At 37.2% G+C, this 27,132-nt stretch overlaps 1 protein-coding gene across 6 annotated transcripts in view; it reads right to left on the bottom strand.

Annotated features, from left to right (window-relative positions):
• EPHA7 (EPH receptor A7) overlaps positions 1–27,132 on the bottom strand; it is a 179,019-nt gene that overhangs the window by 112,109 nt on the left and 39,778 nt on the right. For all 6 annotated transcript variants that reach the window (XM_057413495.1, XM_057413490.1, XM_057413494.1 and 3 more), the window contains exons 4-5: positions 12,298–12,453; positions 11,108–11,443 (exon numbers count right to left, since the gene is read on the bottom strand). In XM_057413495.1, coding sequence (XP_057269478.1) covers positions 11,108–11,443; positions 12,298–12,453 — 492 coding nt within the window. The remainder of the gene's footprint in view (positions 1–11,107; positions 11,444–12,297; positions 12,454–27,132) is intronic.

The raw sequence follows: 27,132 nt of genomic DNA, 5'->3' as shown, positions 1-27,132 counted from the left end.
CCAATTCCTCATTTCACAGCCATGATTAGAGGCTCTATGAACTTAAATAGACTCTTCAGCGAAGTAAATGCCATTTCTCCACACAAGCATCAGGGTTTACTAGCTCTGAATCCAGCCTGCTGACTCAGCCACTACTGCCTGAAAGGAGCTTGGATGTTACGGAAAAAAAAAAAAAAGAGCATTCCATAATGCATTAGGAAAAGGGGTACTCAAAAAAAGAGAAATGCTTAGATGACAGACAGAAAAGGTCAAAAGGAGAGATGGTAAACAGATCCATCAGCAGGTATGAGATGAGAGATAGAGAAACTGAAGGGTCTGCTGCTGCAAATGCATGTGAGAGGTAACCCAGATTCAATGGAAAATTGCATGCAACAAGCTGCTGAAATGCAGGTAAAAGTTTAGCAGTGTCATCCCTAAAAAGAAAACCTAAGAATCACAGTGACAGGACCTCATCCCCACCCTAAAGCTCACTTCAGAAGAAGTGAGATCTGGCTTAAAATTTCTGAGAAATACACTAACAAGCTAGAAGAAAGCAAGATTATAAAGAGATTAAGTTACATGTATGCATGCGTGTGCATACACATGTGTGCACATCTCTCTTTTCTCTGTGCTTGTCTACGGCAGAAACCAGATGAAACATCCCATTCTGCACTTCTAATATTTCTTTCATTAACATAAAAAAATACCAGCAGTTCTGTGCATAATTTTTCTTAAAGTTTTCGGTGTTTCTGCACATGTGGATTCTCTAATGTCTGATACATGATTTAGCTCATTCTGTAAGGACAAGTCTTCACTGGCTTGTGGACTTCATGCAGGAGTTTAAGATTTCTACCTCTCTGTGAAGAATAGCTAAAAGTGCTCAAAAACTGTTGACAGAGGACATAGAAGCTGAAAGAAAACTGTCCATAGGGACACACATTAAGGACATTCACGTAGCCTTGTTTAGACATGTTATGTTTAGAAAATTAAACTAAAAATAACCTTTCCTTACTTAGTATTTATATTAAAATGGTTGTCATATGAATTATGCTACTTGCTGTGAAAATTTAAATGTACAGATGAAAAAGTAGCAGGTTATGGAGTTTAAATTACAGCTGTCATTAAAGCCTGCTCTATTTTGTGAGTTGTTATCACAAACAAAGTATCTTATGGAAACATAAAATACAGCTGTTATAAGCTTGAATTTAGGACATTTATATTGGTCCCACAATAAGAAGATTGCATGATTTAGTTGACTTATGCTCGCATGTGGACACCATTATGTAACACTTAGCTCAGACAAATGGCTCTGTTCTTGATCTCCCCTATTCTACTGTAGTTAATGACCAAATATTGTTAAAAATTGGGACACTAATTATCTGATGTCGACATGTTATGGATAATTAAGAATTGCTCACTCTGAAGCCATGCTAATTGTTTTTCACAGGTCTCCTCTCGTCCTTGTGTCCTCAACAAGGCAAGCAGCTACAGGTTTCTACGTACATCTCTGTCACGTACTTTGTCACAGAACATACATCATCCTCTCCGGCTCATCCCCGATTAATTTTGCTGGCTTGCAGCAATTATCTCTCCCTTTGTGACTGACCTCCTGGTAAATGGAGTGCATGATAGCTGGGCAATTTTTTCCTGTGTATTTTACCACTTAATTGATCCTTGCTGGCCGCCCACAATAGAACATATTAAACTTAAGTCATAAAATGGTTGAAATTGAGAAAAAGTGGTGGCCATGTTTTTGCAATTGACAGCTGTAAAAATCAGATCTTGATAATGTTCTCTCATTTACCCTATTACTTGGATCAGTTGGTTAAAGCTGTTAATGATCCTTTTGGATCAATGCCTTTTGCTTGTAGCTATAATTTACTGCATTGGTGGATTAGTACAGATGTTTTCATAGATAGCTCTGCATCATTCCACCAGATAGCTGTCTGCATCAAATTTGCTTCCATTCATCACTAACGAAGCAAAGAAAAAAATAATCAGCATCTCCTATCTTAACATTAACTACTGAATTCAGGATAACAGTTTCATTGTTGTCGACTTGCAGCCTTCAACCATGGCTTTCTCAGCAAATTGCTCTAAGAATTTCCTCTAGAAATAGATCCAATCATATATTTTGACTATAACAGGAAAAGACTACAGAAATGTCAAACTGTATAAAACAATTCATACACTAAAGAGTAGCATGTATAACTGCTCAAACAGGAATATGCCCTGCGGAGTCAGGGCTGGTTCTATCACATCCAAAACAGAAGAAACTACACAGGGCAGCAACCTGGTAGACATGGCAAACATTATCCAGAATTATAAATTACCCACACTATTCCAGCACCTGAAAAATCTGCTGCCACCCATTGAGCTATCATAGTAGGTAAGCCAGCAAGAGCTATTTCTGTAAGGGAAGATGTCTTCCCTTTGTTTCCCAGTAGCTTCAGAAAAATAAAAAACAGCTCTTCATAGACCTTTATTTTGCCCTGGCTTTCAAACCCACCTTGGTTATCTTCACCCATACCTGCCAAGCTGGCGTCAAATGCTTCACTCTATAGAGATGTGATTTACTACACACAACATCAATTAGGATTTCACATTTGGTGGCACTTATGTGCTTGCAATAGTGCCTTTTAGTGCCAATGCTTGTTTCTCATTGAAAAAGCACCTGTGCACTTACAGGGTTTTGTTTGTTCAAATGACAATGGTATCTGAATTCTTCAACAGGTCTGAAACAAACCATCAAATATTAGGAACTTCAAGGACAAAATGTCTAATGTCTTATTTTGCTATAAATATGATCATACTCTGTATTTGGTTCTTTCTAGGAAAAATAACAAAGAAATTAAACTTCTTAATGATAAGTTACACTGTCGTGAAGTAAGATCTCAGAACTAATGAGCACAGTGAGTTTTGGCTAGATTAATTCAAACATTATGTATTATTCTGTCCTACCAATATCAATATTTCACAGTCTTGTTCATTGAAGGAGTTCAAACCTGTTTTGTAAACAATGAAAAACAAATCTTCCTTGTGCTTTTATGAGGACAGCTGTGGGCTGATATTAACTACAAATAAAAAACAAGAAGCTAAACCGCAAAGGAAAGCTATTGAGAAAATTTATGTTAGAATAAGCACAGGCCTTTCTTTTTGCCAGTTTCCACGCTGTATTTCTCTTTTTAGTCTTAGGTCTCAATTTAGCCATGACAGTGTTTCACTTAAAATGATTTCCTACTGAAATTCTAAAGTTTCCATACAAATATATGTCTACATTTCATAATCATCGTCACAACATTATTTTGATAGGAGAATGACAAGTGGGAAATACACCAAACAAATAACACTGAGTTCATGATATCCTACTGATGGTGTTCAGCACTGATCTAGATCCTGCATCCAGTTACCATACTACATATCTTATATACATACACACATGGAGACCTGATAGCAGCCTTCCAGTATCTGAAGCGGGGCTATCGGGATGCTGGAGAGGGACTCTTCATTAGGGGCTGTAGTGACAGGACAATGCGTAACGGGTTCAAACTTAAACAGGGGAAGTTTAGATTGGATATAAGGAAGAAATTCTTTCCTGTTAGGGTGGTGAGGCACTGGAATGGGTTGCCCAGGGAGGTTGTGAATGCTCCATCCCTGGCAGTGTTCAAGGCTAGGTTGGACAGATCCTTGGGTGACATGGTTTAACGTGAGGTGTCCCTGCCCATGGCAGGGGGGTTGGAACTAGATGATCTTAAGGTCGTTTCCAACCCTAACTATTCTATGATTCTATTATATGATTCTACAGTTCACAGCAAGCAGCAAAAGCAAGACCTGAAGATACAGCTCTGCTGCAAAAATCAAAGGTTTACAGAATTCTTTCTTTGCACATGAGTTAATTAGCTACACTAGACTGTGTACTGTGTATTACTGTGTATAAATTTATCAAGTGATTTCTTGTCTGTGTACTGCAGGTATCTTGAAAGTCTTTGCAGTTGGCCAGGTCTTAGTAGAACTATGTATAAGATTCCCCAAAGAGTATAATAAAGGTCAAAGAGTACTAGTTAATTTCTACTCTGTTCAAAAGGACTTATGGGCATAAGAAATAACCTATCTGTGGATGAAGAGAAGCAGCCAGGCATCGCAAGTAGAGCTTCTGTATTTTACAAACCCTTCTGAGACAGGTCATGAAATCACGCAGAAAATATGATGTTAACACACATATATTCTTTTCAAGGACGGGATTAATTTTTCATCACTACTTTTAAGACAACTGGTGTAACTCATTATCACTGTGAAAATGTCCGGCCCATGTTTGTAACATTAGAAAAAGTGTCCCTTAATCTTTGTGTCACATTATCAAACCAATCTCTCCTTTCTTTGGCTAAATTGTACTTTAGATGACCTATTTTCTTCCTTGAGTACATAGTTATTTATTGTGTAGCTGGTGAAATTATGCTTTAGTAGCTTACATTTGCCCATGGTGACATAACCTAAAGTGTCAATAGCTCAGTGCATGGGGAAGTTAATAGCCGTGTGGTTGTCATACTTTTCCTAGAAGGTTACTATCAAACATTTAACATACATAGAAGCTTAAGCTGACCACTTCTAATTCAAAGTTTTGGTTCTGAAAAGATGAAGCTTTTCTTTGTCTTTGTGTAGCTACACAAGCATGTAGCTTTCCACTAATTTGATTTCTAAATATCATAAAATTCAAATAGTCTCTACTAGTTTCTTAGCAAAAATGATAACATCTACTTCTAAAAAGCTTTTATGGCAAAGCTGGAAAGGCAAGAAGTCTGATACTCATTTGTAAAAAAAAATAGTATCTTAAAAAAAAAAAATTACATTCAGTGACAAACTGATGTGCAAAAACCTGATACGGACTCAAAACATTATATGAAGTTAGAGTTTCCTCTCAGGATGTCAGAGTGCCCATTGCCTTGTTTCCTGTGTGTTCTGATAGAGCATAAGGTTCAAATCCTGCTCCTACTGAAGTCAATGACAAAACTTCCATTGACTTCAGCGGTGCAGGATCAGACCCTGAGCAACACAGCTAACATCTGTTTTCTTGCTTTGTCTCCTATCATTCAGTGAAAAATATTAGAACAAATTAGAACTAAATATTGGAAAAAATTACTATCAATTGGATAGTGTGGTATTCTGTGGTAAGTTCTCATAAAACATATTGCTTGTTATTTCAAACGTTTAGATAAAGATATATAATCTGTATATGTATATAAAATACTATCAAAACTGTCAAATACCATATATGCCATTATCATATTATATCCTATATAGACGATTCCTTCTTTGTGAAAATCTTAACAAAAATTTAACATTTAGCAATCTTACAATAATGCCCCAACCTAGCAATTCTGTATCTCTATAACCTTGTGGATTTCACTACACAAGTATGACCTGATACAATCAGTGAATGAACAAACTCCTTTCCCTGATGGTATTTGCTGTACAGAGACTGGAAGTCTTATCAAGTTTTTTCCATCAGTTTAATTCAGGCACAAATTCAGTTACCACCTCCTGTCAAAATATCTGTGATATTAGTCCAGGGTAATGTGATTTCAGATCAATAGACAGTCTTAGCTTCACAGAAGTAACCCAATCAATTTTTTAAATGTACTGAAAAGACATCTAAAAAACTAGAAGAATAATAACTACCACATGTAATTTCTACTCTAAGTTTTACCCTTTTCAGTTGGTGGCCATGGAGTGTAGAAGAATTACAGAACTGAGCTGTCTGCCTACTGGTCTAGAAAAAAGTTAAAACCAATCAAAATGTAACTTAAATATTACTAAGAATAACCACTATTAACTTTGTAGCTCACATTACATAAATAAGCAAAATGGTAAGCCAAAGTACAATCATGATAACATATATGTTTCTAAAAATGACAGCTTAATAAAAGCAGTTAGAGAATATTACTTTTAAAAAGTGACTTTTTCTTTTAAATAATTCCCCAGCTCAACAGGTGGAACAGATTTGGTAAAAATAAAAGAAAAACATTATTTTAATAATGGAAATTCTTTTTACATGAAGCACTGTGTTTAAATATATATATATAGGCAATGTAGCCATATCAAGGTGGGAAAGCTAATCTACAGTTGAAGGTTAGAAGATGAAGTAAAGTTACTAGCAGGAAATATCAAATGAAACTTGAAACTGAAGGAAGTCCATTGAAATGGGAAAACATAGAAGTAGCATTAAGTTGAACACTGATACTACTTGTAGGAAGCTGTCATGTATCACCAGAAGTGAACATTGGGTAGAAGGCCTAGATCAAGGTAGATTAAAACAAGTTGGCAGAATGGGAAGACAACTAAATGGCCTGGGGTAAGGAGAGAAGTGAGAATAGGACTAGAATGGTGAGGTCAAAGCAACTGGGAAAGCCACAGGCATAAATCTTGATCACTGCTTCAGCAGAAGGACAGCTCGTTGCTGAAGAAGGGGCAGGCTTAAGTGAGACTGACAGGGAATGGGAAACAAATAGATGGTCAATAGTGCAGAAACTATAAAAAAGGAGACTTAAAAAAATTAGTAGAGATAATTGAAAGCTGGGGAAAATGCAAAGAGCAGCAAAGAAGAGAAAAATGATGAGCAGCAACAGTGAAAGGAGAATGTAGGCAGAGTAGGGGAGAATGCAACGTGTATTCCCTGTTTAGAAAGGCTTCAGAAGTACCTAAGAAAGGCAGAACCCATCACATAGCTTTACGTAAGGGATGGTTTGTTTCCTTTATGTACTCAATCATTTCTTCTTGCCAGTAAATCAACAGTACTGCAGCTAATAGTCATGATTTTACAGCATGTAATGTTTTTTTCTGTTCAAGTTGCTGAGATAATGAAAATTTGGAAAAAATAACAGTTCCTTTTTGCTTTAACTGTGAATTTTAGGATCTAATTTTTGTAGGAAAAGGTCTGAAAATTGAACTCTATGATGTAAAAAAAAAAAAAGAAAAGCAAATCTTGTTACTAAAAGTTATTTTTCAAGAGTAAGCCTTGATTAAGGAACTGATTTGGGGTTTTTTTTAACCACTTCAAGCTGTCAGCATTAAATGCATCTGAAGGAGCCATATGACCTAAAAGTGCTGTGGGAAACCTTTCTCTTACTGTGAAGAAACAACGACCATTAGCAAGTGCTTCCTGTGCAAGAACAGAGAATACCATTAGGACCAGAAATTCACATTACATTTTAAATTTTGTTTGTCATGTTTGGTTACAGCAGTAAGACATGATGAGTGTCCCCTTGGATATGATTTTTTTCTTTACAATGACTATAAAGGCAACTAAAACTGGCTCAGGACAGACAGTGAAATTTTCCCAAACTTTGATAAATACTGGGATTCATCCAACCTACATTAAATTCACTCAAAATCAGGCTAGCTTGAGTGCATATGCCCTTTACCGGTGACCACTCCATTGTCCATTCACATAAATTCAGAGGAAAGGATGTAGAAAGGTAGTTTTAAAACCACAGAAGTTTCAACAGAAAAACTATGCAACTGTTATTGAAGCACATGTTTTTTTAAAGGTATGAAAGTGCATAAATGCCAAAATCTGACAAATATTCATTTGCTGCAAAACCCAACCCACCCAATTCCATTAGCCTTTGAAGTATTGCATGGAAAAGGTGTAACATTTGAAAGGAATTTGACAGACAAAATGAAACTGGTGCCAGTACCACTGAAAGGTGAGTATCTTATTAGGTAAATTTTATCTTTGGTAAACAACCACTCAGTAAGCTTGAAAACGTAGTGTTTGTCAGCTGTTTGCCAGCAAATGTAGTGTTTGTCAGCTGTTTGCCAGCTGCAGCTTTTCAGTACATTCACCTATTGTAATTGCGGCTTAGTAACATTTAAATGTGAATTATACGAGGATGCAGGGGTTCACATAGATCAGCTTACAATACTGGGATGACATCCTGTATTCTTTATATGACACTGGATAAGCAAGATATGAAACAAGATGGTTTACTCCTGGGGGACTTAGTGCACTTAATCTTTTTGAAAAAAACAAAACAAAGCAAAAAAAAAAAAAGGGCTCGTGGTTCTTGGCTGCAGCATAAAAATACACTCTCTGACAACGGACAGCCTAGTCACAAACTCTTTTTAATACAAGGAATGAAATAGCAATGTGCCATATATATATGTGTGTGCATGTAAGCAATGTGAAATGCTACCTACCTACTTGCAGTCATTTTATTGTGTTATTTCCACAAATATAAGTAGTTTTTCATGAACCAACTGGTTCTTTCCTGTGACATGTTCTCTTTGTCTCATCAGAAGCTTGTTGTATGTGGGTGAAGAAACACTGAATATATTCTATAACCCCATTCTTTTATCTATAATTTCCCGTTATCATTACACAATGATTTGAATTTTATGAATATAGCCACAAAGGATCAATTCAATTAAACCAAAACTACAAAGGGAAAATCTCACTGCAAGCCCCTGTGCAACTGGTGAACACAGTAATTATATATAGTTACCTATTGTGCTAGTATAATAAAATGTGAAGAAGGTTTAGTTAGACACATTTACACTCACAGAAAGCAATATGGGCATAGAAAAAGCCATTTTTGCCAAAAGTATAGAACAGTCACACAGTAACAAATGAGAGCTGCATGAATCCTAGTTTACTTGGCTATAAATAAATCCAACATTTTCTTTCTCTCCATGGTAAAATAAAATAGGAACACAGAAGCATAACAGTCTCCTTTGAGCAACCAGTCTCTTTCTGTTCAATTATAGTCATCAATCTGTTCCACCTAAAATATTTTCCTCCTTGAGAAACCAAAGAAATCACTATCAGGATCCAAAACATGCAAAAATAATGTAAGAGAGGTCTTTCCTTTTGGTAAATGCATTATTTCTGAAAGACTGTATTTTCTTTAACATGATTTATTTAATTCAGGAAAAAAAGATTACTGCATTTATCTGGCACTTTTAATCAGAAAGTCTTGAAGAGCTTGGCAAGGAAAGGCAAGGGTTACCTTCATTTTACAAACAGAAAACTGCAACAGAGAGCTTAAAGCCTTCCCCCACACCCCAATCTGTTTCTTGTGTATATTCCTTCTAGAAGCCTTTAAATTCTGATATTCAGAAGTGCTAAAGAGACAAAGCTTCAGTTGTGCAAGTACCATTTGTGTCAGCAGTGTGGTGTTAGATTCTGCAGCAGTGGAAAATATTTGCCTGTGCACAATCCCATACCAAAATGGAGAGCGGGGAATGAACATAGTCAAGCCTCCTGCTGCATGCCCTTACAAAACTTATCTAGGAACATGAAGGTTTTTTCCATTGCTTAAAATCTCTATTTAAAGTCTAGATGTTCTCTATCATACGGTTTCACTAACATCTCTGAGCTTGATGTGAAAGCTATTTCATAAAATCATATAGCTTGCGTTACTTATAACACAGGATAACCACACTGTGTTTTCTGAAAAAAGGTATAAATCTATGACTATGATAACACAACAGAATTAACTTGGGCGTAATACAACAAACTTACGGCTAAGGCTTTTTCATCTTCCTGAGTTGTGATACCAGCCACCAAATTGCACTCTCTTCCTTTACTCTGTGTGCCACTGAACCATCAAAGTACATAAAGTAAAGCCAATGTGATTTAGCTAAATAGGAAAAAGTCCAAATCCTCTTCTTTATGTGGTAGCTCTGTACAGACATCTACAGAGAGCAGAACACTGTCCACCTGTGCATGTTTGACGAATTGTGAAGAATTGCTTTAAAGATGAAAAATCAAGGTGCCAAGATAACATGATCTGTGTTGCAAAAATAGTTTCAGGGCAAGTTCTCTGTACTCAAAATCTCATCATAAACTCCAAGATCTGAATGAGCACAGAGACCAATCCTTTCAGTCACAGAGATGGTTCCAAAATAATATAAAATGTGCATCTGGCATCCAGGAAAGCACTATGGGGAAATTAACTATACCACAAATATTCCAGCCTAACTTTAACAACTATATAAACTGTCCTAGTTTTTGGGGGAGAGTGGGAAGGTTTTGAGGTAAATTTCTTGTCCTTTTTTACTTTTTTTGAGATGACCATCTTTAAAGTGCAGAATAACTACAGTTTTTCCTATTTGCTTATTGCCCCTGTAGGGTGACTTCATCCTCAGTTCAAAGCCTTATTGTAGGGGATCATTGCTACTGCACTAAAAAAAAAGGAATAGCTTGATCTGTATCACAGTCATTAAAATTCCCTCCAAGATGTAAGCATGAAGTATCCTTTAAAACATTGGTTAGCTGTTCCTACAGCAAGCATCAGTTATTTACCTCATTGTTTTAAAGCATTTCTTTTGAAGACAGATTCTGCAATTAATGCTTGGTTTAAGATCTTCTGTTCAACGTACAGAAGGTTAGATCTACTGTCCTCTCTTAAAGCCTACAGCACACTAATGTCTGTAATTTTTTATCAACGAGCAACCTGTCGCTTCAGAAATCTAAATCAGAGAATTCCTTTTTTTTCACTCAGCATGCAGACAACTGAAGCCCTTTTTTCCCCTGGGGTGATCTGCTAGTTTGATTTTATTTTCTCTGACATTTCACCTGTCAGATTATGATAAGTAGAAGAAACAAAGAATAATCATCACATTCTCAGTGAATCTCATAATCAAATATCTGGAAATATAAGATAAATTAGAAACATTATCCTGAGGGAAAACACTGACACGAAAAAAAACACCATCAGATATCCAAATCATCTTTCAGTGACCTAGCACTCCTATACAGGTTTAAAAAATTCAGAAAGTAAGCCTGCACAGGACTGTCACATCTACTTTTTCATCTTCAAATACTAGGGAACAACCCCAATAATGCAGGAAGGATAAAAAAAAAAAAATGTTGCAGGGTTAAGATCTACTTAATATTAAAGACATATGTCTTCTTGAAGTCTTCCACAAATGCTTTCTGAAAGCAATTTTGAGGCCAAGAAAGGGAAGGCTTATCATGAAATAGTATAAGCTCAAATTAACTAGCTGGCAAGGTGAAAAGATTAATGAGCCAGAACCCACCAAACAAGCTCCTGATTTACTGCATCTGTAGTTTGCATGTTCCCCGTTTCCCTCAGTCTCACAGAGTTGAAATTCATAAAAAACTTACCTGCTTGACCAGTGGTAATACTGACAGCTGCAAAAAGCCGCTGGGAACGACTCAAGTCAGAAACCCCATTCACAGCTTCAACTTCGAATGTGTAGTTAGCATGAGCTAGCAGGTCCATTACAGTGACATAGTTATCTACTAATCCAGTTTGCTGGGGCATATATCCAATGTTACTCCCACAGGGAACACATTCGCCCTGCTCCCAGCTGCACCTCTTACACAAAATGCGGTAGGTCACATCATTTCTTCCCCCATTGTCAGCAGGAGGACTCCACTCCAAACTCACGGTAGTCTGGTTGATATTGAAAATGAGGTTCTGTGGTGCAGATGGAGGTCCTATGTAACACCAAAAAAAAAAGTTCATGGTAATTGCACAGAACCACGGTGGGACATTCTAATTACTGAGGCAGAAAATAGTTGAAGCATTTTTCTTCATATAAACATTTCATTATTTTAGTAAAAGACTCCCTGAACTCACTTGGTAAGAGGCTTATTTATTTTCCATTAAGGTATCAGAAGAACAATGTCTATATATTTATTGCAACTGACTTTAAATATTTTTCTTGTGTGCAATTAAAAGGATCGGTTAATATACCTGAAAGGTTGCCTAATAGTTTTTCCAAGTATTGTATTTGTTCATCTCTTCTAAACATACTGCACCAACTGCATCTAGTCCTTTGTTATCAGCTCCGATATGACTTAAAGAAATACTTGGTGTTGCTTTGGATTTAGGAGATTTCCACTATTTGAACCACCAGTCTTTGTAGGCTAGTCTATTTGCAGTTAGAAGGTTAAGCCAGATCCAATTACTATTCAGTCAGACTTCAGATCCACACCAGTCACTTTTCATGTTTTGTGTTACTCATTTTGTTATTATATCACATAAAGCACATTGTCTGCAACAGTTTTGCAGCCATCAGAAAACTGTGCCTGTATTCTATGTATTATAAGTTATGCACTTGGCCAACATGCAATATTTTCCAATGTTATATCAAGCAAACATGAAAATTATACTGATGCTGATTTTATACTCACTGCCAATGATTTTTCCCCTCTGCCTTTCAATTTCATTTACTGTTGTAAATATACATTTCAAATACAGGAAAAGCCAACCAAAACTACTAGCTACAAGTAGCTGCACCTGGTTGGTTAAGCAATGTCCTTTACTATTAAATTCATGACTGACTCACTTGTGCATGCGACATATGGTGGATCAGAAGGTGCTCTATAATAGCTATCTTCACAATCGCATCTTGAAGATCCTTCCTTGTCAGAGAAGCTGTGAGTAGGGCAGCGGGAGCACTGCAGATCTTGTGAGGAGGATTTGTAGAACCCACGGCCACAAGCTAAGGCAGAACAAAACAAATTAAGGTTTACATTTGCCTGGACTACTACTCTGATCTTTTTCTCACTGTCACATAAGGCATACATTTCTGTAAACATCTAAACTATACATTCTGATATGCTGGCTCAAGAAATATATTATGCTCACGATTTCTTTTTCTTATGCCGTTAATGATTTTGTGGCATTTTTACGAATTCAAACATATATTACAAATACCTCACAAGTCGGCAGCACAATACTTTAACAAAGAAGGCCACAGAAATGTAACAAGCATCTGTTTTTCAGCAAAGAAGGGTACAGTAATGGTGTGAAACAGCTGGATGCCTGCAATAGACCTAAACAAGGGGAAAACAGTCCAGAGGAGCTCTGCTCTAAGGCCACTGAAGTGTTTCTGGTATCTGAACTAGCTGATTTGGAATTAATGGAGCAGAAGTTACTCTTCCCTGATCTGAGAAACCCCAAGAAGCTGTAACCCACCAATGAACCCCGATCCCAAGGAAAGCATGAGGCGTGAATACTTATTGGACAGACAACACTGGCAGGAACAAGCAGAAATAGAAGGAGGGCAGACAGAATAAGCTGCACAATTGGTTTTCGTTTCACAAACAGACAAAACTAGGCTGAAATGGATTTGCTAAAACTTTCAAGGAAAAATTAAAAGGTAGATAATTGGAAATATGCATGTAAGAAGATTTCATACTTCGGTTTGCCCACTGTGAACCCTTGGAAGTAAAAATTGTGTTGTGTTCCAGAACTGATGTTTAGAAATACTTATTACAGCTACTGACACAGTTCCCAAAGCAGAAACACCCACAAAACACACCTATAATGATTCTTACAAGCAGAGAACTGCAACCTAGACAGCCAGCTTAAGAATGGATAAACTGTGAGACCTGTAGTGGATGAGGAAGAGGGAAGTGGGGATCAGACAATGCTAAAACTGGAAACAGATTAAGAGTCCATTTCTGTACCAAGGATATGGGCAAACCTGCAAACATTGTCAACATGAAAAACAGACCACAAAGGTCCTCCAGAACTTTCTAATAAAGCACAGGCTTTTTCCACCACACTATTTTATTCTTTTTTTCCCAACCCTGACAGACAGCATAACCTTCTTAAGCCATCACCTGTACGCAAAGAAAAGGGACAGCATGTGACACTTAGTATTGGGTATCAAAATATTAAAGCTAGTTAAATAGTCATTCTGAATTCAGAAAGAGAGAATTTACTTTGGTTATTTCATATTTGCTTGGATATTTTCTCAGAACTGAAATGCAAAGTATCAAAAGACACTGATATTTGGAACAGTTATTTCAGTTCTCTGGTACTGCAGTGATGGAAAGAGCATTAAAACAATGAGCTTTATCCAAATCTCACTGAAGTCAAAGAGATTTTGATTTTAATAGCCTTCAGACTGGGCCCACAGCGTAGCTACAGTGACATGACTCTTTTTAGTCTGATGAATTTTATGCAACTGACAGAAAAAAGAATTGTGGTAATGCTTACGAAAACAGTAGATTAAAGTTGATGAACTACATAATGAACAGTATGAACTGATAGGGAATTCTGGCCCTAATGAAAAATATGTCTACAGGACAGAAATCACTGTAACAGTTAAGAGTTTGTTATGATGAAAAAAAAACAGTGGACAGAAGCTAGATTACCTGGCAGAGGAAATTAGCATGCAAAGCATATATCCTTTGACTTTGAGAAAGGGGCATGAGTCTGCACTAGAAGAAAACATAGCCCTGCTTGTAAAACTACATGCTACAGTTTGATTCTACCCTAGTAGCTGTTATATATGCCAATTAGAAAAGAAGACAGAATTTTGCAGAAATACTCTGGATAAACATGACCTGTGAATTCATAGTTGTTTCAAATTTAACCCAAAATTATCCTTTTACACCTTCATTCAAGATTGTTTCAGAACTTCCTGCCCAAAGACAAAGAGCACAAAAGCTGAACTGATTTGTATGCATGCACCTTAAGAGATACATTTAAACTTCTGTCTTCTCTTTCAGTACTTGTAAATGAGATATATCTAAAATTACCAAAAAATAGTTTCCTGCCTTTCTTAAATAGTCACATTCCTCTCATAACCGAGCAAAACACTGGACAAATACTCTAGTTCTTCCAGTACGTAGCTTCTGCAAAGCGAAGAGCTACTTAAAAGGCAAAGATCCCTACTGTGTTTCCACTCTGTCCTTCTCAGCAGGGAACATTACATAGCAAAGATGCAGAGGGTAAAATAAAGATTTCAGACAGAAATAACAAAAGGTAAACAGAAAGCCCCTTTTTCATTTTTTTTTTCTGATGAATTGATCAAGACGTTTACATGCTTAGTCACTTACTATGTAAAGTAAACGTGCAATTCTTATTAGAGTTCAAAGGATCTGAATGTCTGTGACTAGTTTACATGACTGTAAGCCGTTTATTCTCATGCACAGCATACCACAGGCGGCAGGTTCAGGCACTCGTACCATGCTGCCATTCCATTAGCTTTTTTTCCAGTAAGAGGGTCATGATGAGCCAGTGAGAGTACTTCACATGATTTTCCAACAACCATTTTCATTTTTTTCATTTAACAACCATCCCTTCAACTTATACACCCCATAAATATATGGTGCAGAATATTCCAGCACTGATTTTTTTTAACAGTATGAAAATCTTGCTTTTAAAAAGGATTTAAAAAAAATAGAAAGGAGGGTATGGAGGGGTACACAGTATAATTACAAGTACTCATTGAAGAATGGGCAACTAAATTATTTTCCCATTTTTCTTCATAAATTTAAATATGTCACAAAAATTTGTTTATTTTAGCCTAGCAGGGGAATATTTCTATTGCTCAAAACTTGGTGAGCTATGAATCTTTATCTGTTTTTAACATGTATCATTGTTCTCGTCAAGAAACTTACAATAGCAAATTCTATCAAGATAGGGTGTAACATAGACCACTTATCAAGGTGCGATAACTTGCCAGTGAGCTATTACAGATCACAGATGGGAAAAACTGTTCAAAAATACTTTGTTGACTCATTTTTCTCTCCCTTTTGTCCTATCTTGCCAAACTGCCACGGTGAATTTTTTTATGTTGCAGGTAATTTAAATGCATTATTTTCTTCTACACTATTTTAAATCCACCTATTTTGACCCAATTCAGTTCTTTATGTAATCTTTTTAAGCTGGTATAAAATCTCCACTGCCACTACCTCCATAAGCAACATAAAAAAAATGCTAATTTAAAAAAAAAAAAAAAAAAGCAAAATACATTAGCCAAACATTACTAGGAGCTTTGTACATGTAACCTAGAAGTGATAAACAAAGGTACTGTGTTTATAAGATACAAAGTTATCTTATGGCAAAGCCTAAGGCAACTCAAATTGCATTTGATCACAGCCATTTTAATATTTCAGTTCATTAGTGTGGGAAAGCTCAAATCAGCAGTACTTCTGCCCTATACAGGGAACCTATATTGTAAATCAGGGTACAGAACTCATGCAGTGATAGGAGATGCACAGGCAGCACTCTAATGTTGTAGCCATAATAATCATTATTGTTGATCTAAGTAAAATGTGAACTCATTTGAACTTGTTCAAGCAAGTTAAGATTCAGGAGCAGTTTTGGTACTGAAGGCCTTCTGGGATACTGAAAAAGACGGGGTGGGGAAGACAGCCAGCACAAAACACATTTATTTCCATTCAATGTGGTGTGTTATTTACAGCTGCTTATTTAATAGAACAGCTCTTCCCAGATGAAGCTCCCATTTTGTTGGTCTTACACATTACTAACAGCGTAAAGATGCCGAGTAACATCTACTAGCCTAACCTAAACCAGTCTTCAAATAACGCGAAAACTAGTGCCTAATTGTTTCTCCATTTACAAAATCAACAATAAATACAGAGGAAAGCTATGCTTCAGCCAAGGCACAATTCTTTGCTTAATATGCCAGCCTCACAGCCATTAGCGACTGACCATCAATGACCCTCCCAGGGCTACCCAGCACCTTGGATTTGTTTACTTTTCTACGATAGCCATAGCTGTTCCTCAGAGTAAATCTTCCCACCTCCTCTGCAAAGCGAAGAGGTTTCTCTTGTTGGGAAGCTGGCAGAGGTCCACTGTGAAATACTAAGACAGTGCAAACAGCTCTTGGATGAGAGAACCTCTATGGAGCTGCAGTTTGAAACTGAGCAGGGCACTGTCATTTTGTATTTGAACTTTCTTGACTGGAAGCCCTAGATAAATTGGTACTCTTTTCTGTCTGTATATGATAGAAGACCCTGATGCAGATGACATTAGCCAAATCTTTCTTGGCTTGGACTAAGTTGCTTTCGTCTTGCACATCCAATGGATCTGAGCTGTAGAAAGGGCAGATCGCGACAGTAAGGTCAGGTACATGGCTTTGAAAGGCTGCAAGGTTAGTGTGCAGGACTTGCTTAAATACAGGTTTAGCATATGCCACTGCAGTCAATGCAATCACAAACATCTTGAGTCAATGTGTTTGGTGTCGTTTAAGGTCCTTTATAAATACTGTAAATAACGAAATATTTCAAAGCCACAAGTAAATACTTGGGAATTAACACAAACTACTAGAAACTACGATGCCACATCTGTGGCACAAGACATTATCTGTTGTTACTAGAAATGCTGACTGCAGCTTATGTAGAAAAATAGCAGCTTCTCTGCTGTGAGCTCATCAGATGCCTTAGAGGCCTGGTAGTGGTCAAATAATGTACTTTTTTCTTTTCATATTCATAAAAAAAGAGTTACACGAAACTCTGGAAGGGGGAATGAAGGCAGATGTAGAGAGCAGCAAACAGCAGTCTGAAGTCCTGTTTGTGGCACAGGAAAAAGGAAAAAAGGGAAGTGTTAAGTACTGTTAATTTCTACGTAATCTTTCAGTACAAACACCATGAAGATTAATTTTGCTTGTTAGGAGAGCAAAGGAACTTAAATTGGAGGCGTGATGGAAATATGGTGAGGGTTATGAGTGACATGTAACAGGTGATGTACATATAACCAAAGGAGAAAGAGTAAACAGTTGCAGGGCAGTGACACATTAATCAAGAAAATAATTTGCTACTACAATAATACATACAAATTTAAAAAAAAAATAAAAATCTCCAGCTGTAAAAAGTGCAAGGCTTTCAGGTAGCATATCAGCTTAAGACTTAAAGGGCACACAATTGTTTCAGCATGTTAGACGCTTGATTGAACATGGCTTTTGATAAGATTTTTTGAGTTTATAAGAAAATAATGAAACATAATGAGTTGCAAAAAGGTGACTGCACTAATTACAGTTTGATCCCATTATAAAAAGTAGACTGGCTTGAGGGAGGAAAACAAAGATGACATACTGTGCTAGCAGAGCAAGGGAGTTTGTCTGTTTCTTCTGGTTTGCTCACAATTCCCTGAGCTTGCCGTCACAATTAAATTTCAGTGGCACAGGTACCACTGAAGATGAAACTCGTGTTTAAAAAACAGTAATTTTTCAAAGTTAGTATCAAAGGATGGCAAAGGAGTATTCACATAATTTCAACAACAGCAGTATTACAAACTTGGGGTAACAGCATCATCCTACTGAGAACCATGGGAAAATGACTGCTCATATCAGGAAAAGCTCAGGTTTTCTGGGATTCTCCCTTCTCTTCACTTGAATAAAGTAAAATGATTATATGTTAAAGTGAACCTATACATTGGGGGTTTTTTGCCCTTTTTTTTTTCTTACAGGCAGTGGCTAGAATTTGGTTTGTATCTCTGTGGGCGTAAGTCTTCATTCTCATGATTTGTGGTGCATTACATTAACAAACTTTCTACCTTTCTACCCTCCCCTAACCTGAGAACATTAAAGACAATTCAGCTAACCAACTTTTCACAGAAATTACATATACACAAGGAGTTTGTGCAGATGTTTCCTGGATGAAGTTACGCAGCTGCAAAGACTTTATTAATTATAAAACACAAAATGGACTGTTCTGTAATTGAAACTCTCTGGGGCTCCGATACATTTGAAAATTAACATACATATATGTATGGTCAGGACATAGATGGATGTTGTTAAGTTATTTATTACAGATGGATATTTTAGCTAATGCAGAAAAAAAAAACGCTGGTCTTTCTCCACTGGAGGTTTCAAATATTTGCTTCATATTAATGTCTATGGTTCTGTAACTCAGGACTGAAAGCACAGCTTGCAGAAACAGTACTCCCACTGCTAGTGTTTCTGACCTCATCTGCGATGGACAGGTCCAGAATCTTTATTTTAATCCTATTGACAGTGCCTCAGTGGGAGTAATTATAACAGTCGGCCACAAATCCAGACCTCCTGTCACTGTTATATTAGGGTTTTTCACAACAAAAATGAGCAGCAGACAAGGAGGATGAAAACAACATGGGGTAGTGATTATAGCAAGATTTGTCAACCCCCTTCTGTATTAACCTGCTACAAACGTATGACAATTTGGCATGAGAGACACCAGAAGTACAAAATGTTTAATCATCTGCAGTATCAAAAATAAAATTTTGAAAATCATTTGGGGGCCACTGTTCTCTTACAAGATCCTTGGCTGGTAGATCACATCATCGGCCACAGGCACGTTTTGGCTAATGTACCTGAAAAATTTAGATAAACTGAAAGCAGACCATTATAAAATAATTCCCAAATGTGGATTTCAATGTGAACTATAGGACATAAGAAATCCAGTAACAAAAGGAGACTTTATAACCCTGATCCCTCTTCCAATAATTTGTGTATGCTCAAGTCATGACTATGTTTGAAACTGTAAATTATTTTTATAGTGAGAGATGGCATCTGTTATGCCTCTTCTGGCACCTAATATATATTATTTTATAAGGAACTTAAGACTGTAGTATTTTATTTGTCTAACTACTATGTAATGATAAATGTCTAGCTGAAAAAAGATGTTTATTTTAGTTTGATTCCTAAACTGCAAGAGCATCTAAAGATTATTCGTGTTTCAACCAAGGAATTATGTTGTATGATTTAGCCAGAGTAAACTCAAGACTCTTAATGGTGCCTCAGCTATAGTGTGAATGACATATCTAAATAGGGTTCTCCCATGGCTGCATACCATCATCCACCAGATGTTTGTTGTTGCCTGTCAGCTATCTCTCAGACCTTCACTTCTCAAGCATAATATGCCATTGTTGTCCAAAGTCCTGCTAATGTCTTTTGAGAGATGTTCACATACTGCTGTTCACACAGAGATCCAGAAATAGAGTGCCTGCTAACTAACAGTAACCTACTCCAATTTTCCCAACAAATGAAGTGAAACCTTCATCTCTCTACAAATCTGTGCAAAACAACAAAAAAACTCCTGAGTATGTCATCATGTGCCTTTTTAACTTATCTATTTACAAAGATAAATAAGTATAAAGACACTCTGGTGATTTTCTGGCTAATTTATACGAAAGGACAAGGTAATCAGGTTGAAGAACATGTCCTACAAACCAAAGAATACTTACTGTCACTACACCAGAATAGCAAAATTTCTTTGAATCTAATGATTCTGAATAAGTACATCAAAGACTACATTTAAATGGTAATTAAAGAAACTAGCATAGTCTGAGCAGAATTAATAATTAAGTAAGTTAAAAGTTGTGCATTGAGGCTGTGACATAATGTTGCTCTACATCCTCAGACTTGCAAGGACTTGGGCATCTACCACTCATTAACTTTCTTGGGAATAACAAATACAAAGCCACCATGAAAATCTGGGGGAAATTTATAAGTGAGAGATACAAAGACATAAAAATACAGACAGATGCAACTTATTGATCAGAGTTAAAAAGTGAAAGGTGGGTTAGAGAAATTAAAGGTGAAAAATATTCTGGCTTTCCTGTTCATGCTTTTCTTTTTCACCCCCCTTTTCTTCTACCAGGCCCTTCCCTTGAGATTACGATTGCAAGGTGCTCAAGTAGCTTCTGTGCAGAGTTGAGTGACAGCTTGACTGATTAGGCAGATTGGGAGCAAACACTCAACACTTTGCAGGACATGGTATAAATTCATCATAAAAAAAACTAACCCATGCCTGAAATTTTGTCAGCAGCAAAAATTTTACCTGACTTCCTCAAAAGGTTTTCAACCAGTCAGAGTTAACGGAAAAATGCACTTAATCTGCTCATGGTTTCTGCATCTTTGGGTTTTGTCGTTTTCCTCTTTTACTGACTTGGTAATGCTTAATTATGGACTTTTTTTTTTTTTTTTTTACTTACAAAAAAAAAACCAAACTGTTAAAGCTACAGTGACTAAGAATTCAGCAAATCTAAGACCACCAAGTAACTTATGCTATGGAAGTTATAACGTTCTGAAAGGAAAACTGTATTATCTAACTGAGCAGTATAACACACCCCTCAGATGCATCATCAGACAACAGACATTACGGCAAGAAGAAGAAACTGGCTACACAAACTACAGTGTAAGTGGTGCCTTTTTTTCTTTTATTTTGAAGCAGATGTAGGAGCAATCAATGCTAAATTTGTCACATTCCTGTATTAAAGCCTTTTTCTATGCTTTTTTAACTTGTACATAATTCAGCTCTAACAGCCATAAGAAGAAAAATACTGGTGATGAAACTAACACAGCAGATTGTTTTCATGAGCTTTCTCTTTAATGTTTTGCCTTCCCTATACTTGGGGTGTACCTCCAACAATGAAGCACCAAAAAATTCCTTATAGTCTACAATGTAGCCAGCTTGCCTTATAAAGTATTACAACTTAATAAACTGAGCTTACTGCGTTCAATAGGGACTTTAACAGTGGCAATGCTATGACTGAACTCCTCTGATGTAATACAGGTTCCATACAGTCGTTACTTTGTCCAACCTAAATGCTTCTATGATTCTGTGATATTAAATGTAGAAATGTAAAGTGAAATTTTAAAGTGATGATTACTAGGTGGGAACTGTTATTTTTTCCTCTTCTACTGATTTTTTTTTTTTAAGCAACTCCATTATTTCAGACTCTTTTAGCCTCATGACTTCATATGAAACAAAGGAAGACCTTCTAACTCTAAAAGCAGCCTCACTACACAGCACCACTGCAACACAACTACAATATGATGACCTTTTATGCACAGCAGTGGATGTGTCGCCTGACATGAGCATCTCTTATTATGTCTATTAGGCCTCCCGAAGGCTATCGTCTCCTTTGCCAAATGAACAGTCTTGCCAGTTTGGCTGTCAAGAGTCCTCACTGTATTTTTCACCAACCCCACAAAACAGTTTACAAGTATCCGCAAATACCCTCTCACTCCCTGGCTACCCCGTTCTCCCTTAATGAGAGAAACTTCCAGGATAAGAAACATGAACTGGTGAAAGGAAGACTCTTGTTGGTAACAATTGCGGTGGAATTGCTTCTAAATTGCCATCAGACGGACTGTGGAAACATGGGTATTTTTTGGTCTATTACAGACACATGTCAGCCAGGTCTGCCAGCCAAAGTGATCTGCATGTGCAGAAATTAACATTTACAACTTGCCTCTTAACCTTCAAAGCAGTTCCCCAACATTCAAGTCTCATGGCAGTGGGGGACAGATGGCTTACACTGCCCCAGGAAGAGCAGAGGCCTGCAGGTAGGCACTTCTCAGGATGCCTACAGACTGGATCTGCCCCTCTGCAACTTTCCAGGAGAGTTCCTGACCCCAACCGTGGGCAAGAATGGGGTGGAACAGTACTGGCTTTATTAATCAATGTATTAATAAAATGGAGAGTTAGTAAAAATATAATTTGAGTAGCTTCTTGTACTTCTGTGCAGAGAACAGTAGTAGGTTTATTCATATCTTTACACCATAGACTCCCTCTTCACACAGATGACTCCCTTCTGATGCCCCAAAATCCTGCCCAGATACAAATACAATGGGAGAGTTTCCTTTGAAGGCCTCAAATAATCTAAAAGCCTTTCATGAAATAATTTTTTCCCTTGTGAAATGACAGAGGTATCTGGGAGGAGTCAGATCATATGATTCAAGGATAAAGTTCTCTGTAAAGGAAGTGGTGCAAATAGATCTCTTCCTGAAGCTCTGAGACAATCAACTTGATGTGGATTTTTAATTTAATCTAACTGTAATGGTGCTTAATAATTGGCTGTCAAGAAATAAATCTGGAGGGCTTACTCATAAAATAGAACACAAGCAGGCATCTCTATGAGCTTTCCAATCGAAATGAAATTAAAATAACTTAATAACACATTTTTGTTTCCTTTGGACAATGACCTACCATTATCATTCCAGGCCTCAATTGAGAAGAAATTTTTCACAGGCTTCTGTAACACATTCCTCAAGGCCATCATTATACAGCAGGCAAATCCATCCAAACAAAAGACTAGCTTCTAAGAACCCACAAGAGAGAAATGACTCCACTTTTGCACAATGGTGATACAGAATCTAAAAATAACTTTAGTTGCATATCCTGGTCTCAGATATTCCCACATTTAATGTTCATTGTCCTGCTTAGAAAAATATGCCTATCAATTCATTGTGGTGCTTTTGGAGAAACTTTAATTAAAAAACTACAGTTACATTTGGCTTGGAAGAAACAGAAATACTTCTGGAAAGGAAACAAAAAAATACATTCTAAGTTCTTTAAGCAGAGATTCCCTTCCAGGTTCATCAAAGAAAATATTTTTATCAGTGCACAGACTGGAAATTTAAATTGTGCAAGTATTTAACTATAATCTTTCAAAATAAAAATTGATTTAACCTCTTTATCTAAAGATCAAAGTCTCACTTCATTAAGAGATGACAAACAGACAACTCTCCTTTAATGGAAAGATAAAAAATATATATATAAAGGAGAAGCATTACCATAGTAATTCACTGATATGAAACTGAACTGGAATAAAACATAAAGAAACTTCTTCTGGGTTTGCTTCAGTAAGTCTGTAGTAAGAAACAACATTGCTAAATCTGACACATTTTTCTGCTACAAACTTTTATGAGAAAACTTCCCAGATTCACACAATGTTTTAATTCCAAATAGTACAGCATGAGTTGTGATACTGTGAAATTAAGTTGTCTTTACTAATTGCATACTCTGAGCAGAAGTGCATCTTATAGAAGAGAGCATATCAAATCTGCCTGGCTGATCCTTATGATTTGGATATGTCACTTTCCACTAAGCACAGAGAAAACAGGGAGGGGCAATAAAGCCGCTCAAAGATAGCAGCCATCCAAAAAGATAAAGAACAGGCTGAGGAAAAGCAGACAACAGATTGCAAAGACAGAACAATCACAGATGGAGGCCAGGTGGGTGGGTCAAACAATTTTTTCACAAAAGGTTTATTTTAATATTTAAACAGAACCCCGTTGTGTAAATGTTCGGCAAAGAACTGATAAGAAAATGGATTTGTAAGTGCGTTTGAACAAACAACATGTCTTATAGTCAAGAGGGGCTTAGTCATATATAATTAAGGGATAATGTACATGGTTGAAGAGTGTATGATACTGCAAGTGATTAAACGCCACTGCAAAACAAAGGAGCTAGACACCTAAGGCAGCTTTATGGAGCCAGCATGGAGTAATCTTAAAACATGAACTTCATTTTTTGCTAGAGAAGACAAGAGGATATTCATCTAGCCACACAAAAGGGTTGTTTTACTGAAAATGCTGTGAACTTCCATACTGCTTCTGCCACCTAATCTAGCTCTTTAACTAAGATTATCATACTTTCTGTTTCAGCATACACTACCTTTAATTCTTTAAAACCCCTAAGAGAACAGTTCTGTGCACATACAATACCCAGGTTCACTGGAACTGTGTGCTATCACAGCTCTCCTCAAATTTCCGAAAACGTAGTGGCATTAGTCATCTAAGCAATTACAGTCCTGAGGGCTTGATCTAAACCCACTGAAGTCGCAGGTGTCTTGGACAATGGATGACCTGAGTCACACAATAAAGACAAGGCAAATGAGGAAGATCAAACAAGGAAGCCTAGAAAACTGGCTTGCTTCTGGGCATGACCTATGCCACACGCTTACAAAAGGAAAGAAAGAATAGGGCAGAGGCAGAGGGAACTTGCATCCAACAAGCAGGAGCTAGCAATCATGAGCTATCAGTCATCTCCATCTCTTTTCTTAATATCCCCTGACAGACTTTCATGAATTTATCAAACAATTTTCATAACTATCAAAGTTCATACAAGTGACTATTTACCTGAATGCTAAAGTGTAGTTTATTTCTCATGAAAAAGTATAGAGTGCATGTTTCCACACAATTCCTTACATAGCTGCAGCCTGTACACAAACACTGAACCTGGGTAACGACAACAGTAATGCCACAGCAGCAGACAACTCTCTAGGTCTTCCAGAAACCCAAGAAGCTGAGTAAATAGCATATTCTTAACACCAAAACATTACAAGTGCTATGTGCAGGTGTCATTGACTACATAGCCAGCTCAGGTATGTCACAGCAGAGACCACATGAACAATCTCCACTGTATCTCTTCAGCTGTCAAGTGTATTTCCAAAAATACCGATATTCTAAGGCCTTTACAAAACTTTTAAGGATTTGGAAACTTAGACTTCCCATCTGTGAAGTTATTTTTTTTTTTGTGTGTCCCAGGATTCAACTTTTAAAAACTGAAAGGGAATAGAAAGAATGCTAATATAACATGAATACACTTCAGCACATACATCTGTACTAATTTCCCAGATATCCCTGCTTATTACCATGTCTTGGTACACATCTGAGTTATCTCGGAGAACATGAACTGGTTTGCTTTCAGAGGAAAATAACCGTAAGACGTGCTCCAAGAGTGAAACTAATGCACTCCAACCACAGTTGGATCAGACTAGACCTACTGCAAATAAACCCCCCATTTATTTAGTGTGGGCATTAGGTCCTCAGGACTGTTTCATTTTACAGATTCACTCCTACTCCTTGTGCTCCTTGTGAGTGACACCACCATGAGGGGGAAAACATTAGTTCTTTATTTGGAGAAGCTTTAATTGTTGGCTGTGACTGACAAATCAGTACATAAATTATCTAATAGACTTAGAACTGACTCAGCATCCTAATTGTGAACAATCTGTAACACAAATTACTTTTTCTCTGTGCAAGCAATTCTTCAACCAGCTGTGTGTAGCTTATTAGAAAGACAAATTTATAGATGTGGGCTCCTCGGTGCTCAAGAAACTGCACAATTCTTTGAAAAAGAGCAAGATACTGAAAAAAACACTAAAGGAAGCCAGGTGTTACAGTCACAAGCAAAAAAAAAAAAAAAAAGGCAGAAAAAAACCTGGTTTACAGAAGTGGGGGGGAGGGGGAAGAAAATTTATATAAAGTTCCTTAACAGGCAAAAGGGCCCAGATTGTCCTCGCATAACATGTATGCAGAAGAAATACTGTCCATGTTAGCAAAGTGGCCTCACAGCCCATGGCAAAATTCTGTTCTCCACTTAGGGTAGAATTCTAGGCTTTCAATTAGGCAGCTCTATTAAAAAAACTCATTCATTCTCAAAAGGATGGACTACCAAGAAAGAAATAAAACATATCTCAAGAAGGCACGAAAGTCACATCAGTGGCCCAGGGGACAGCAGATATTGTCACTAATAGAAAGCATTTCCCAGTATCTCCCTGGCCTCTAATACATTTCAGTATTCAGTTCTACTACAGTACCCAAAACCATACAAGTTCTCTAGTACCACTGTCCTTCCCCCCGTTCTTGAAATTTTCTGCAGTAAATATTAATGTTTTTTTCTGGGTAGTAAAAATGCAAATACAATTAAAATTTAATTCACATTAATTTTATAAGAAAAGCAAAAATGGAACAAATTCAGAGAGTGGCTGTGGAGGTCCACTAGGAGTCAGGGAATGGGGCTGAGCCACGGGAAACAAAACAGGAATGCAGTCTTCACTCAGACTCAACTCCTCCCCTTCTTTCCAGCTTTTTCTAAGCCAGATGAATTTCTATTATACAAACCAGCTCCTTATCACCAGCAGGTATACTAGTCCTGCAAATCTGCTGATCCCAAATAGGTCTCCTCTGAGACAGTGGCAGGAAAGTTACACAAAGAAAAAAGGTTAGCCAACTCTGACAGTGGATTTAAATACAAAGTCAGTTCAGGACCTAGGTGTCCTGAGTCTGCCTTGAGGACTTCATCAGGAAAGAAGGGGCTGTTGGGAGGGAACCATCAACACAAAGTGCAGCAATATGATGTAGAACAGGAATATTTTTAGAGAAGTCATCGTCCAAATTAATCCCTTGATCTCCACCTCCTGTCAACAGGCCACAGATTAAATGTTCAGGATGTGACTTCCCCCAGGATAACAATACCTAAATTTCAGTTAATATGTTAGTGCTTACATATGTAGTAAGTACCTAAGTTCTCACTGAAGTCTATGGAGACGCAGGGCTCAGTTCTGAGATGCCTAAATGCAATTGCCTAATCCAGTCTGAAAAAGGTTATCCTGACAGGTACCGAGCTAATGGTCAAAAAAACAGGAGGTCTTCTGTGACTCCTGTACCACGTCTGCCAGCCCACACAGAGTCCTGTATACTATAAACCACCTCAAACAAGACTAGGCAAACAATGTTTATGAACCCAACCCCAGCCTCTTGCAAATGGTCAGTGGAATGGCTCTCCCGGCAACAGCTTCAAAATAAATCCTGCTCTCAGTCATTTGTCCTGGCATGCCAACATATGCAGTACCCAGTCATAAGAATTAC

Source organism: Pezoporus wallicus, unplaced genomic scaffold, assembly GCF_028554395.1.
Source record: "Pezoporus wallicus isolate ANWC-B61680 ecotype Strahan unplaced genomic scaffold, APGP_CSIRO_Pwel_v1 contig_4844, whole genome shotgun sequence".
NCBI classification, from domain to species: domain Eukaryota; kingdom Metazoa; phylum Chordata; class Aves; order Psittaciformes; family Psittacidae; genus Pezoporus; species Pezoporus wallicus.
The sequence above is the reverse complement of the archived record's forward strand: the minus strand, read 5'-3'. Positions and strand labels throughout refer to the sequence as shown.